The sequence below is a fragment of the Stomoxys calcitrans genome, chromosome 5 (genome assembly GCF_963082655.1).
Source record: "Stomoxys calcitrans chromosome 5, idStoCalc2.1, whole genome shotgun sequence".
Classification (NCBI taxonomy): domain Eukaryota; kingdom Metazoa; phylum Arthropoda; class Insecta; order Diptera; family Muscidae; genus Stomoxys; species Stomoxys calcitrans.
Genome location: NC_081556.1, coordinates 101,163,173 through 101,178,196, shown reverse-complemented (window position 1 = coordinate 101,178,196; position 15,024 = coordinate 101,163,173). Strand labels below are relative to the sequence as shown.

Below are 15,024 nucleotides of genomic sequence, written 5' to 3'. Positions count from 1 at the left end.
TCGCGTAGCACAGAGGGATGGCACGCCTCACAATCGTAAGGTTGGCTGTTCAAATCCCAGTCAAGGAGAATCATTGCAAATAAAATCTTCGAATAATTATCTCGATTTGAAAAAGAAATCAATTAAGTTAGAAAGAGAAATAAAAATAAACAACACTCCAACAGGTAAAAAAAAACACTAAGCAAAAAAAAAACTTTTTTTAGTCCCTATTTAGTCACCCATGGGTATATATCACCAAGTGGCACGTTTTCTCTCGTAAAGAGACACTAATTAGAGTAAACAAGTAAAAGCGTGCTAAGTTCGGCCGGGCCGAATCTTATATACCCTCCACCATGAATCGCATTTGTCGAGTTCTTTTCCCGGCATCTCTTCTTAGACAAAAAAAAAAAAGGATATAAGAAAAGAGTTGCTCTGCTATTAAAACGATATCAAGATATGGTCCGGTTCGGACCACAATTAAATTATATGTTGGAGACCTGTGTAAAATTTCAGCCAATTCGTATAAGAATTGCGCCCATTGGGGCTCACGAAGTAAAATAGAGAGAACGATTTATATGGGATCTGTATCGGGCTATAGACCGATTCAGACCATAATAAACACGTTTGTTGATGGTCATGAGAGGATCCGTCGTACAAAATTTCAGGCATATCGGATAATAATTGCGACCTCTAGGGGTCAAGAAGTCAAGATCCCAAATCGGTTTATATGGCAGCTATATCAGGATATGAACCGATTTGAACCTTATTTGACACAGTTGTTGAAAGAAAAAATAAAATACGTCACGCAAAATTTCAGCCAAATCGGATAGGAATTGCGCCCTCTAAAAGCCCAAGAAGTCAAATCCCCAGATCTGTTTATATGACAGCTATATCAGGTTATGGACCGATTTCAACCATACTTGGCACAGTTGTTGGATATCATAACGAAATACTTCGTGCAAAAATTCATTCAAATCGGATAAGAATTGTGCCCTTTAGAGGCTCAAGAAGTCAAGACCCAAGATCGGTTTATATGGCAGCTATATCAGGTTATGGACCGATTTAAACCATACTTTGCACAGTTGTTGGGTATCATAACAAAACACGTCGTGCGAAATTCCAGTCCATTCGGATAAGAGTTGCGACCTCTAGAGGCTCAAGAAGTCAAGATCCAAGATCGGTTTATATGGCAGCTATATCAGATTATGGACCGATTTGAACTATACTTGGCGCAGTTGTTGGATATCATAACAAAACACGTCGTACAAAATTTCATTCCAATCGGATAAGAATTGCGCACTCTAGAGGCTCAAGAAGTCAAGACCCAAGATCGGTTTACATGGCAGCTATATCAGGTTATTGACCGATTTGAACCATACTTGGCACAGTTGTTGGATATAATAACAAAACACGTCGTGCAAAATTTGATTCTGATCGGATAAGAATTGCGCACGCTAGAGGCTCAAGAAGTCAAGACCCAAGATCGGTTTATATGGCAGCTATATCAGGTTATGGACCGATTTGAACCATACTTGGCGCAGTTGTTGGATATCATAACAAAACACGTAGTGCAAAATTTCATTCCGATCGGAAAAGAATTGCGCACTCTAGAGGCTCAAGAAGTCAAGACCCAAGATCGGTTTATATGGCAGCTATATCAAAACATGGACCGATATGGCCCATTTACAATACCAACCGACCTACACTAATAAGAAGTATTTGTGCAAAATTTCAAGCGGCTAGCTTTACTCCTTCGGAAGTTAGCGTGCTTTCGACAGACAGACGGACGGACGGACGGACGGACGGACGGACGGACAGACGGACGGACATGGCTAGATCGACATAAAATGACACGACGATCAAGAATATATATACTTTATGGGGTCTCAGACGAATATTTCGAGAAGTTACAAACAGAATGACGAAATTAGTATACCCCCCATCTTATGGTGGAGGGTATAAAAATTATATCGCCTAAGATTGTTTTCAACTTCCTTGTGCAGATTTAATGACTCGCACGATAGAACATTTTTGCAGGGAACCAGGCACATTAAAGATGGAACACAACACCCCGGCACGGGATAGCTTTGAGCACCACACAGGCTGGAACATTGAGATCCGATCTGTGCGGTGTTCATTGCTGTCACGAGAAGCTTAGCTGCGAGCTTCCAATCCACAGGTTGCAGATAGTGGAACACTCCATACGGAGTAGATGCAACAGCAGTTGCGGACAATCAATGGTAACGAGCGGAGGTACTCCGTGAGAGGTCGGGCGGCACTGGCTCTTGCACAAATACTGAGGGCCTATTATACTCAATATGACAATGCGAGTTATTGGTGCCTTTAAATAATCAATGGCCTCCGTTTTTCCCGCTGCGATCAGTCCTTTGGATGGGAACGAGCTTTCTCCCCTACAGAAGCTTGACCAGGATCGCCACCTCTACATGAAAATATGGCTACAACAACAACTCATCAGCGACCAGGCAACCCCTGGTCGATTATGGGTTCCATCAACTCACTCCTATACATAGAAGAAATAACTATGAAACTATCCCTGTGGTTAATCGTGTACAGCTTTTTTCCTGATCCATCTTGTAATGGTCTAAAAATATTGGATATGTGTATCGGTCCTTTTATTAAACCTTTAATGACATTGCATAGTGTAGGATGGTCTCCATCGTGAGGGCAAAGAATGTAAGGCTATGGGTTATTGGGTCAGCTTATAGAGCTAAAATTCGGCATGACGTGTTTCGGTATGACTTCCAACAACTGTGCTAAGTATGGTAGAAATCGGTCCGTAACCTTATATAGCTGTCATATAAACCGATCTGGGATCTTGACTTCTTGAGCCGCTAGAGGACGCAATTCCTATCCGATTTGGCTGAAATTCTGCATGCCGTGTTTTGTTGTGACTTCCAACAACTGTACAAAGTATGGTTCAAATCGGTCCATAATCTGATATAGCTGTCATATAAACCGATCTGGGAACTTGTTTTGAAATGATGTGGGGTGACGAGAAAATGCATTATTTTTACGAATGGATTCATAGACAATGAAAATGGCATTCAAACCGTTCTCTAGTATGGAGTCAAATAAACTTGCTCACATATGCAGCTTAACGAGGATCGCTACTTCCACAAACAAATGTTGCTACAACAACAACAACTCCCTATTCTGAAGACCTGAAAATTCCATTGATAACAAAGAGCCTCAATAATAATAATAAAATCCTTCCATGTGATTAAAAAATAGATAAGAACTTTATGCCTCTGCCCTAGCAAGCAATTTTTTTTTGCAAAATGAGGATGCCCCATTATCTTTGTGCAGAAAATCTGAATTTTTAATTCCTTAAATCGCCCCCTTAAATTTCAATGATAACAAAAACATTCATACTCAAATACCTTTAATGTTGTCAACGTATCACCTAACGGTTCATGCAATGTCCAATGCAAAAGCAACCCATACACCTACATGCGATACACCTATTTGTGTTTGAATACATGTACATATGTACAGCAAAAAAATGAAAAAAAAATTCTAACTTACCTTTCTTTGTATTTCAGCTACTTCAGAGTTGAATTTGTTATGTCGAAGAGACGCATTAAATATTTTTGTCCATTTTTGTTAAATACTTTTGGTTTCACTGCATGGTGAGCCTGCCAACATTAAACAAGAACGGAAACAGTTCAATCATAATACAACTACAACTAGAAAGCTGGCGGCGTATATTAGCAGCGCTGTTTTGCCATTTCTCATATTTGATGCACACAAACACATTCGAAAACTTTTTATATTGCAGAAATTTTGGTCCACTATTAAAAAAAAGCCATACACTAAATAACACCTGATGCATTGCTTTGCTTTTTGCGGCTCATGCGTTTTTATTGACATTAACACAACAACACATTTTGCACAACGGTTAATTGCATTTTTTTCACACACACACACAACTCAATTTTCACCCGACATCGAAAATTGTCGACCGATTAGCACAAATTTTACATAACAACTAATTCAAGGGGGAAAGAAGTGATTGCCTTCTTCCCCAATACATCTTATTTGTGTGAAACTCTCAATGTGGTGAGCGGTGAGTTACAGGGATCTTCTTTTACTGTTCTGTTTAACATGCAATGCTCTTCAAACTTTTCTCTCAACATTACTCTCATGGTGTTTGGCTATGTTCTATGTGGGTTTCTGTTGGTTGGGTGGGGTTGGGGAAGAGGAGACTTTCTGTACTAAATAAAGATGAAAAGGGCCAAATCTGGGAAAAAATGTCAAACCACGACTAATCTATTCTCAAAGAAATTCTCTATGGAAATCAAATTATGTTATTTTTCTATGAAAATCAAATTGTGAGATAGAAAAAAAAAAGAAGTAAAGGCGATTTAATAAATATATTGACTTCATACCTACTTAGCGTAAATGTTAAAAGTCGTAACTTAACATAAGCATTATGTTGAAGCATTTCCTATGGCTTTGACAGTCTCCGGCACTTAGGCGAGAACTCAATACCAGAGTTGAAGCATTTTAGAGGCGTGGAATGGAGAACAATTAGGTATATTGTGAGTAGCATGGAAGTTAGGTTCGGTTGAAAAGAGTGTACGTATATTTATCCGCCCCTTGCCACTATGGACATACACCTAAAGCTGCTATCACACGATATGTGCGTTACATGTGTATGTATGTGCGTTCACTTTCTGTATTCATAAGACTTTCCTTAGATACGTCAAAAATGAATAGTGCGCTCTAATCGGCATATATTCATATGAGGCATTCTCCCAAAAAAAAAGCCACTTGAAAAAAGTGTTCATATTTTTTATGGCATTTATATATGTATTAGTACATGTAAAAACTAAAAGAAAGAGTATGAATTTAGATCTGTGTGACGCAGGTTTGTCACTCTGTCACTTTTTAGCAGAAAAATGTTCAAACCGCTATAACTTAAAAACAAATGAATGGATTTAAAAACGCCTAAAGAGTTTTTTGTTCAGAATTTCCTACATTTTAAAACCATGTATCACAAAATTTAAATACAGAGTGCCTATAATGCATGCGATATGGCAAGGCGAGTTTTTTGGCGCCTTTAAATAACCAATGGCCATCACGTTTCCGAAGCGATCGGTCTTAGGGACCGCAACCCCTTTTTTTTGGAACCTTTAAATAACCAATGGCCATCACGTTCCTGCAACGATCGGTGCTATGGACCGGAACGAGCTTACCCATCTTTAGGACTTTGTCGAGGAGCACTACCTTCGGGCCATCAAGTGCCCCAAAATACTTGGTGTCGCATTTGAAAGCTCTTTTACAAATTCTCCTCACATGCCACTGCAATTTGCGATAAGGTCAGAAATAGAAGCAAAGCCGTCAAATCACTGGCACCACAAATGCTGCCGGCAACGCAATCTTGTTGACCACGCACAAAGCAATTGCCCGATCGTGGTAAGTTATGCAGCGCCAGTGTGATAACTATGAAACATTTCATAACATTCATGAAACTCATTTCATAAATCTCAATTCAATGAAACATGCCATAAAATTTATGAAAATTTAACATTCAGTCTATGATAAATTGTCATAACATGTCATAACATAGGCATAGTTAAAAACACCCAATAGCAGAGATCTAATACTGTGCATTGTTGTAATGCCAAACATGCAAGTAGGTATGCATGTGTGTGTTTTTCATTCTTTCTTCTGAACACAATAAAAGCATGTGAGCAAAAATGGACATCAAGTGAACAAACAAGAAATTGTGGCAGAATGCTGCACCTCTTCCAAGTATACATTAAGTAGTTTGCTTGAACTTGACTTCAAGTTCAAATTTTCATAAATGAGACAATTTTCATTGTATACCTATGTGAATATATTTTATTAATAACATAATTTTTATATTTATGATTAAAATTATTAATATTATGAAAAGTTTCTTTACATGTATGAACTTTTTTCATAAACGATCATATTCATACACTTTCTTTCAATAAGACTTTTCATAATATTTATGATTTTTTCATTAATATAATAAATATTTTCATAATATTTAAGGTTATGAAAGCCGATCATTACACTTATGAAGGAATATTCTGTCTGTGCAGATGCTAGAGAACGACAGCAACCCATTACGCCTAAAAAAAATCCCTTCTCGGCAAACCAGAGTAGTTCTCATTATGATCCAGCAGATGCAGCCGCCTCAACTTCTACAGGACAAGAATTGATGCCAACCTACAGGGTGTGTGTCCCGATTGTGAACTGGGACCACACGTCACCTGTTTTAACTGCCCAGCTAGACCTACTCGACCCAGACGCACACCACTATAGTCGCAGAGTTCCGAGATCTGAATATTCAAGAGAACCAGGCAGACAAAAGATAGAACAGATATATGAACACCTTTTTTCAAGTGGCTTTTTTTTTGGGAGAATGCCTCATATGAATATATGCCGATTAGAGCGCACTCTATTCATTTTTGACGTATCTAAGGAAAGTCTTATGAATACAGAAAGTGATCGCACATACATACATACATATGTAACGCACATATCGTGTGATAACAGCTTTAGGTGTATGTCCATAGTGGCAAGGGGCGGATAAATATACGTACACTCTTTTCAACCCGATTTAACCTAAAGCCAGCGACTGTTAAAGAAATAGGAAATGCTTCAACATAATGCTTATGTTAAGTTACGACTTTTAACATTTACGCCAAGTAGGTATGAAGTCAATATATTTAAATCGGCTTTACTTCTTTATGTTTTTCTCTCTCACAATTTGATTTTCATAGAAAAATGTAATTAATAACATAATTTGATTTCCATAGAGAATTTCTTTGAGAATGGATTAGTCGTGGTTTGACATTTTTTCCAGATTTGTTGTTGCCTTTACATCTTCATTTAGTATAGAAAGTCATATCTTCTCCCTCCGCACCCAACCAACAGAAATCCACATAGAACATAACCAAACACCATGAGAGTAATGTTAAGAGAAAAGTTTGAAGAGCATTGCATGGTAAACAGAACAGTTAAAGAAGATCCCTGTAACTTTCGCTCACCACATTGAGAGCTTCACACAAATAAGATGTATTGGGGAAGAAGGCAATCACTTCTTTTGCCCTTGAATTAGTTGTTATGTAAAATTCGTGCTAATCGGTCGACAATTTTCGATGCCGGGTGAAAAATGAGTTGTGTGTGTGAAAAAAAAAATGCAATTAACCGTTGTGCAAAAATGTGTTGTTGTGTTAATGTCAATAAAAACGCACGAGCCGTAAAAAGCAAAGCAATGCATCAGGTGTTATTTAGTGTATGGATATAATAGTGAACCAAAATTTCTGCAATATAAAAAGTTTTCGAATGTGTTTGTGTGCATCAAATGTGAGAAATGGCAAAACAGCGCTGCTAATATACGCCGCCAGCTTTCTAGTTGTAGTTGTATTATGAATGAACTGTTTCCGTTCTTGTTTTAATGTTGGCTGGCTCACCATGCAGTGGAACCAAAAGTGACAAAAATATTTAATGCGTCTTTTCGACATAAACAAATTCAACGGTGATGTAGCTGAAATGCAAAGAAAGGTAAGTTAGAATTTTTTTTCATTCTTTTGTTGTAAATAGGTACATGTATTCAAACACAATTAGGTGTATTGCATGTAGGTGTATGAGTTGCTTTTGCATTGGACATTGCATGAACCGTTAGGTGATACGTTGACAACATTAAAGGTATTTGAGTATGAATGTTTTTGTTATCATTGAAATTTAAGGGAGCGATTTAAGGAAATGCAATTAAAAATTCAGATTTTCTGCACAAATATAATGGGAAATCCTCATTTTGCAAAAAAATTTTGCTTGCTAGGGCAGAGGCATAAAGTTCCCATCTATTTTTTAATCACATGGAAGGATTTTATTATTATTATTGAGGCTCTTTGTTATCAATGGAATTCTCAGGTCTTTAGAATAGGGAGTTGTTGTTGTTGTAAGTTGTCGTTAAGCTGCATATGTGAGCAAGTTTGTTTTACTCCATACCAGAGAACGGTTTGAATGCCATTTTCATTGTCTATGAATCCATTCGTAAAAATAATGCATTTTCTCGTCACCCCACATCATTTCAAAAGTTCCCAGATCGGTTTATATGACAGCTATATCAGGTTATGGACCGATTTGAACCATACTTTGTACAGTTGTTGGACGTCATACCGAAACACGTCATGCCGAATTTCAGCTCTATAAGCTGACCCAATAACCCATAGCCTTACATTCTTTGCCATCACGATGGAGACCATCCTACACTATGCAATGTCATTAAAGGTTTAATAAAAGGACCGATACACAGATCCAAACACGGCACGCAGAATTTCAGCCAAATCGGATAGGAATTGCGTCCTCTAGCGGCTCAAGAAGTCAAGACCCCAGATTGGTTTATATGACAGCTATATAAGGTTACGGACCGATTTCTACTACACTTAGCACAGTTGTTGGAAGTCATACCGAAACACGTCATGCCGAATTTCAGCTCTATAAGCTGACCCAATAACCCATAGCCTTACATTCTTTGCCATCACGATGGAGACCATCCTACACTATGCAATGTCATTAAAGGTTTAATAAAACGACCGATATGCAGATCCAATATTTTTAGACCATTACAAGATGGATCAGGAAAAAAGCTGTACATGATTAACCACAGGGATAGTTTCATAGTTATTGCTTCTATGTATAGGAGTGAGTTGATGGAACCCATAATCGACCAGGGGTTGCCTGGTCGCTGATGAGTTGTTGTTGTAGCCATATTTTCATGTAGAGGTGGCGATCCTGCTCAAGCTTCTGTAGGGGAGCAAGCAAGCAGTTGCGGACAATCAGCGGTATCGAGCGGAGAGTCTCAGTAAGAGGCCGGGCGGCACTGGCTCTGGTACAACTACTGAGTACCTATGATACTTGATATAACAAGGCGAGTTATTGGCGCCTTCAAATAACCAATGGACATCATGTTCCCAAGGCGATTGGTCGTATAGACCGGAACGAGCTTGCTCGCCTATGAGAGCTTGACGAGGCCTCTACATTTGCCACCTCTATATGCAAATGTGGTACAACAATATGGTTATCATCTGCTTATGTCTGGCTTAGGGTATGGCTTTTTTGAAAGAAGCTTCTTATCTTAGCATTGCGATTAACGCGATCGATCCGCTATGTTATAACGCAATGGATTCTTAAATATTGGGTTGCCCAATAAGTAATTGCGGATTTTTTAAAAGAAAGTAAATGCATTTTTAATAAAACTTAGAATGAACTTTAATCAAATATACTTTTTTTACACTTTTTTTCTAAAGCAAGCTAAAAGTAACAGCTGATAACTGACAGAAGAAAGAATGCAATTACAGAGTCACAAGCTGTGAAAAAATTTGTCAACGCCGACTATATAAAAAATACGCAATTACTTTTTGGGCAACCCAATACCATAATAATAATATTACAAAAAAATAATAATAATTTATTATTAAAGCCCATAAACTTTTTAAATAAATAAATTTTCAATTTTATTTATAATTTTAATTGATTTTGATTTTGCTTTGGTGAAAACAACTGCTTCACCCGTATTATCGTTATAGGCAAATAAATTCTTTTTACATTTTCGAGATTTCGATTAGCATAACTGTTTGTACATAAAATACATAAAAGCATGAATTGTATTATCGTAAGTTTTGTGACATTACGAAAGTTGTGTAATACATAAATAAGTTAAAAAAAATACTTATATATAATTTCACTCTTTAACAATGTACTATGTACGATATATAGGCAGGTCATAATTTTCAGAGCAAGGACAGAGAGCATACCTTATAATACATATCAACTAGGCATAAACATATGTATGTGCGTACATATTTATAAAAAAAAGCATAATGCAAACACATAAAAAAAGATCACAATGTTATCATCATCATCATCGTAGTAAAACAAAATCCGAAATGAAAGACTAAAAGCTTCAGCTTGGTATGCTTATGTGGAATTGGGTTGCAAAGGATCGGTTTCGGTAGCCTCTTCATCAACTGCTGTGGCATTGGTTCGATTGGCTGGCTGAGCAAAGTTCCAGGCCCTGGGAGAAGTGCGGCCGAATATGAGAAACATTAAATTGCCCAGGAAATAAAATGCCGCAGTGATATAGAAGACAATGCGCCATTGCAAGGGATTGGTCTGTAATCATATAAAAAAAAATGTTTATTTAAGTTCAACACTACTTCTAAGCCAAACAAAAACTCACCTCGTCCGTTACTATAAGACCCACAGTCAAGGGTGCTATGATACTCATTACATTGGCGGCGCAATTTGTTATGCCCATTAGGGTGCCAGCAAAATTGGGTGACAAATCGATGTGATTCACCTGGAAGCCTAAGTAGGTGGCAGCATTGGCTCCCACAGCTATGGTCAACAAAGCTATGGCCAACACTGTGCTCTCCCCAGTGGTTATGTAGCCCAGGCCCATCAAAGCTATCATGGGTATCCACATGCCTATCGTGTTGAACAGTTTTCGGGAAAATGCCAAAGGCATTACACTGGTGCGATTCATAATATCGGCTATGCATATAAAGCCATAGGACAACAAAGTCATGGCCAAATAAGGTAAAGCCGACAAAGGGCCATTGTGTCGTATATCCAAACCCAATATATTCTTAAGGAATGTCGGTATCTCGGTTAGTAAAGTCCAAAAGCCCCAATTATTGGCACAATGTACAATGAGCAAAGTCCAAAAGGGCAGCGAGGATAAAATCTTTAGCCAAGGGGTCTTCAAATGCAAATTTTCCGAGCGCCCCGCATCCGAGGGTCTTCTTCCATGACCCGAACTTTCAATGTATCTACGTTCTTGTGTTGTTATGGTTGGATGTTGTGCTGGTGTACTTGCACTGTAGAAATACCAAATGAAACACCACATCATACCCGCCAAGCCAGAAACATAAAATATACTCGGCCAACCCATCCAGGAGGAGGCTATATATCCACTTATGGATAGCATAACAACAGTACCAAACTGAGATCCAGAGTAACAATAGCTGACAAGACGTCCTCTTTCATCGGCGGGCGCCCATTTGGCAAGAAACGTATGGGTCGAGGGGAAGATCATACCCTGACAAAGTCCTTGCACCGAACGCAGAGCAATCAGCAGGGGCCAATCTCCTATTTCTGCGGCCAAGGGTGTTAGTATGGCCAAAATTGAGCAAAACAGAACGCCAAAGAAGAATGTGTATTTAGCACCATATTTATGTGAGAGATAACCACCAGGAACTTGTGTTACAACATAGCCCCAAAAGAAACTACTTAAGAGGTAGGATTTAACGCCTTCATCCCAATCGAATTCCTGCAGGATAGAGAAGGAAAAAAAAGAATTTTTTTAAGTTAAAAAAAAAAACATTAATCAAACATAAACAAGTAAAAGCGTGCCAAGTTCGGTCGGGCCGAATCTTAAATACCCTCCACCATGGATCGCATTTGTCGAAATCTTTTCCCTGAATTTCTTCTTAGGCAAAAAAAAAAGGATAAAAGAAAAGATTTGCACTGCTATTAGAGCGATATCAAGATATGGTCCGGTTCGGACCACAATTAAATTATATGTTGGAGACCTGTGTAGAATGTCAGCCAATTCGAATATGAATTGCGCCCTCTAGTGGCTCAAGGAGTAAAATAGAGAGATCGATTTATATGGGAGCTGTATCAGGCTATAGACCGATTCAGACCATAATAAACACTTATGTTGACGGTCATGAGAGGATCCGTCGTACAAAATTTCAGCCAAATCGGATAATAATTGCGACCTCTAGAGGCTCAAAAAGTCAAGATCCCTGATCGGTTTATATGGCAGCTATATCAGGTTATGAACCCATTTGAATCTTATTTGCCACAGTTGTTGAGAGTCATAATAAAATACGTCTTGCAAAATTTCATTCAAATCGGATAATAATTGCGTCCTCTAGTGGCTCAAGAAGTCAAGTCCCCAGATGGGTTTATATGAGAGCTATATCAGGTTATGGGCCGATTTGAACCTTACTTAGCACAGTTGGTGGAAGTCATAGCGAAACTCGTCGTGCAAAATTTAATTCCAATTGGATAAGAATTGCGCCCTCTAGAGGCTCAAGAAGTCAAGACCCAAGATCGGTTTATATGGCAGCTATATAAGGTTATGGACCGATTTGAATCATACTTGGCACAGATGTTGGATATCATAACAAAAAACATCGTGCAAAATTTCAATCCAATCGGATAAGAATTGCGCCTTCTAGAGGCTCAAGAAATCAAGACCCAAGATCGGTTTATATGGCAGCTATATAAGACCATGGACTGATTTGAACCTTACTTAGCACAGATGTTGGAAGTCATAGCGAAACACGTCGTGCAAAATTTTATTCCAATCGAATAAGAATTGCGCTTTCTAGAGGCTCAAGAAGTCAAGACCCAAGATCGGTTTATATGGCAGCTATATAAGGTTATGGACCGATTTGAATCATACTTGGCACAGTTGTTGGATATCATAACAAAACACGTCGTGCAAAATTTCATTCCAATCGGATAAGAATTGCGCCCTCTAGCTGCTCAAGAAGTCAAGACCCAAGATCGGTTTATATGGCAGCTATATCAAAATATGGACCGATACGGCCTGCCGCTGAAGCCAGGAAGGGTGGTCAGGAGAGTGTCCTCCCGGCAAGGGTACGTCACTCAAATGACAGGCCTAATCCAGGGAACAAACGGCAGCGATCTGGCGATGCACAGGCGCCTGATGGCAAAAGAGCCAAGAAATTGTCCAGCTTGTCATCAGCGTCTGAACTATAGGTGGCTTTCCTGGACCGGAGCAATCCTGAAGGCCGGCTTTCCATTGAAAGATGGTTATTAGTTGAAGAGAAGATTCTCCGAGCTCTTTCGGAAGCCATTGGCCTTGACGCTCAAGCTCAATCAGTGTTCACTAAAGAAGGATAAGTCCAAAGACCGTATACAACCAAGACATTCGGTATGCTTAGTCTTCTTAATATCGTAAAAGTGGCACAGTTTAGATTCATGCATGGTTGCATTTAGAAGGTTGGCTCACTTGCCCAGCTGATGGAATTGTCCAGCTCCAGATTGTATCCAAATCCCAATAGAACGTTAAAAGGTTTGTGGACTCAGATCACGGAATTTGAATCCGATCCCAAGAGCTTCTGTTTCCACAGAGCGGCTTCGCTATTGGACTGTCACGAAATAAGGCTATCATTGCACTAGGTGACCAGTCCGGAACTGTTTGGGGTTCAATTAATTGTAGCATCGGCTACAAAGTCTGAACGGAGTCATTGATCTGGTTCCACGGAAGTCAAGAGCCCCAGGGATTTTGACCTCAGTCTGACTATGGTGAGGACCCAGTGGGGAGTAACGTGGTTCCTGTGGTTTGAACCCAAATCGCGAGTAGAGGGCAAGCTCGATGTGGAATTGCATTGCAACAGGGTGCCGTGACCCAAGGTGTGACGGAAGGAGTTTTAGATAGCGCCCCACTCCTAACCAAAGGGAAGAACACGTCCAAACAACGTGGGATCTAATTGGTATTCATGCATAGCCTTGGTTGTGTGGGTATGGGCATTGGTAGACGCATTGTATTCATCAGGGGTTAAGAGCCCTGCAGGATTGCCTGCATTAAACACCATAAGAACTTGCCACGATATTAGTGAATAGGCAGGCGGCGGTAAGGAATATGGCGCCTGGCCATTTTAGTTCGAGATGGGATAGGAGATAAGAGAAGTTTCTTCCAAGCATGGGGAAGTCTATACGGCTCTACACATTTTCGGGCCATCAAGGAGGGGCAGTAACGTAGCGGACGATGCGATGGTTAGGAATGGATCGCCTATGAGCTCCAATTCTGCTACGGATTCAGTGAACACTCCATTGTGGGACTTCTGTTGTTGTTGTAGCCACATTTGGATTGTTCATGGGCATTTTAAGGACTTAGAGGCTCTTTCGTTTCATTCCTAATTTTCTTCTAAAATATCTTTCATTTAATGGACTTTTAAGCTAACCAAATAGGGCTTGGTTGCATTAATATTCTTTCATTTTTGTAAATCTATGAATCATAGATGCCATACTCAACGGGGTTAATAAAAAGTGTCTGTTTTGAAGTCATTTTGTCGACAAAAATAGACAACATTGTGATAAGAGATAAGCTCCAAAATAATCCGCACAAGTGTTTCATATCTTTAGTTATATACCATACGTAGCAACAATTGGTTATGTATCATTATTCCCATATGTTAGGCTTAAAAGAGCATTCAACACTCCCCGATGTAAATACATACCTCGAAATTTGGATTTGTAGCATTGCGGTCTGTCATAGCAACTATGGCCACCGAAAGATTGACCCTCAAAGCATAGGCAACTGCCAATCCACAAAAGGCTAAAATGCATTGTACATGACGCACACCAAATCGAGGACCTAGACAATGAAACAAACAACGGAAGAGAGCTTTTATCGGGGAACTTCATCAAATTACAATCTGTGTTACCTTGACCAACCCCATTGATTTGCTGATAGCCATTGTTTCGCAAACAATCACACCAAAAAACCATAATTGTTTTGTACAGGGAATGTTAAACAAAGATACACAAAAACTAAACAAATTTAAGGAAAGATTTCTCAGGCACTTATCTATTTAGCACATATTTGCTAATATTATGGAATGTTTTTTTTGTTGTTTTTTGGTTTTGAAAACTCAGCAAAACTTTGGTTTGCAATTTGCGACGCGGCGATAAGCAGTTGATGACGAAGTTGAAACTGCTGAAGAAAAAATAATAAACAAAAGAAACAACAACAAAGCGAACCATGTCAACAACAAACAGCTGTTGTCAGTGTAGTCAACTTGATGAAAATAAGCTAAAGAGACATTTAAATCATGGCGTTGGGCGCAATACGTTTAGCAAAAAACTATTGGGTGTGCGCCATGACACAACTAATTTATCGAATTACCAAAATGGTAATCGAAAATAAGGTCTGGTTCAAGCTGTGCACTGAATGCTTTCGATATGTGGCTTAATGTAACAAAGGCGATTGTGCGTAGC

At 39.1% G+C, this 15,024-nt stretch overlaps 1 protein-coding gene across 1 annotated transcript; it reads right to left on the bottom strand.

Moving 5' to 3' along the window:
- Positions 1-9,430: 9,430 nt before the first annotated feature.
- On the bottom strand, positions 9,431-14,764 carry LOC106089155 (putative inorganic phosphate cotransporter). Its single transcript, XM_013254935.2, has 4 exons — positions 14,472-14,764; positions 14,265-14,401; positions 10,223-11,314; positions 9,431-10,155 (listed from the first exon to the last, which is right to left on the bottom strand). Exons 1-4 carry the CDS (start codon positions 14,533-14,535, stop codon positions 9,961-9,963), a joined length of 1,488 nt encoding a protein of 495 aa, XP_013110389.2. The 5' UTR covers positions 14,536-14,764; the 3' UTR covers positions 9,431-9,960.
- Between the last annotated feature and the right edge of the window lie 260 nt (positions 14,765-15,024).

Excerpts from the sequence above, each read along its gene's own strand:
- LOC106089155 (XM_013254935.2), bottom strand. The coding sequence starts at position 14,535 with ATGGTTTTTTGGTGTGATTGTTTGCGAAACAATGGCTATCAGCAAATC. Across the intron at positions 11,315-14,264 it reads CTACAAATCCAAATTTCGAG|GAATTCGATTGGGATGAAGG; the intron begins GTATGTATTTAC and ends TCTATCCTGCAG. Across the intron at positions 10,156-10,222 it reads GTCTTATAGTAACGGACGAG|ACCAATCCCTTGCAATGGCG; the intron begins GTGAGTTTTTGT and ends ATATGATTACAG.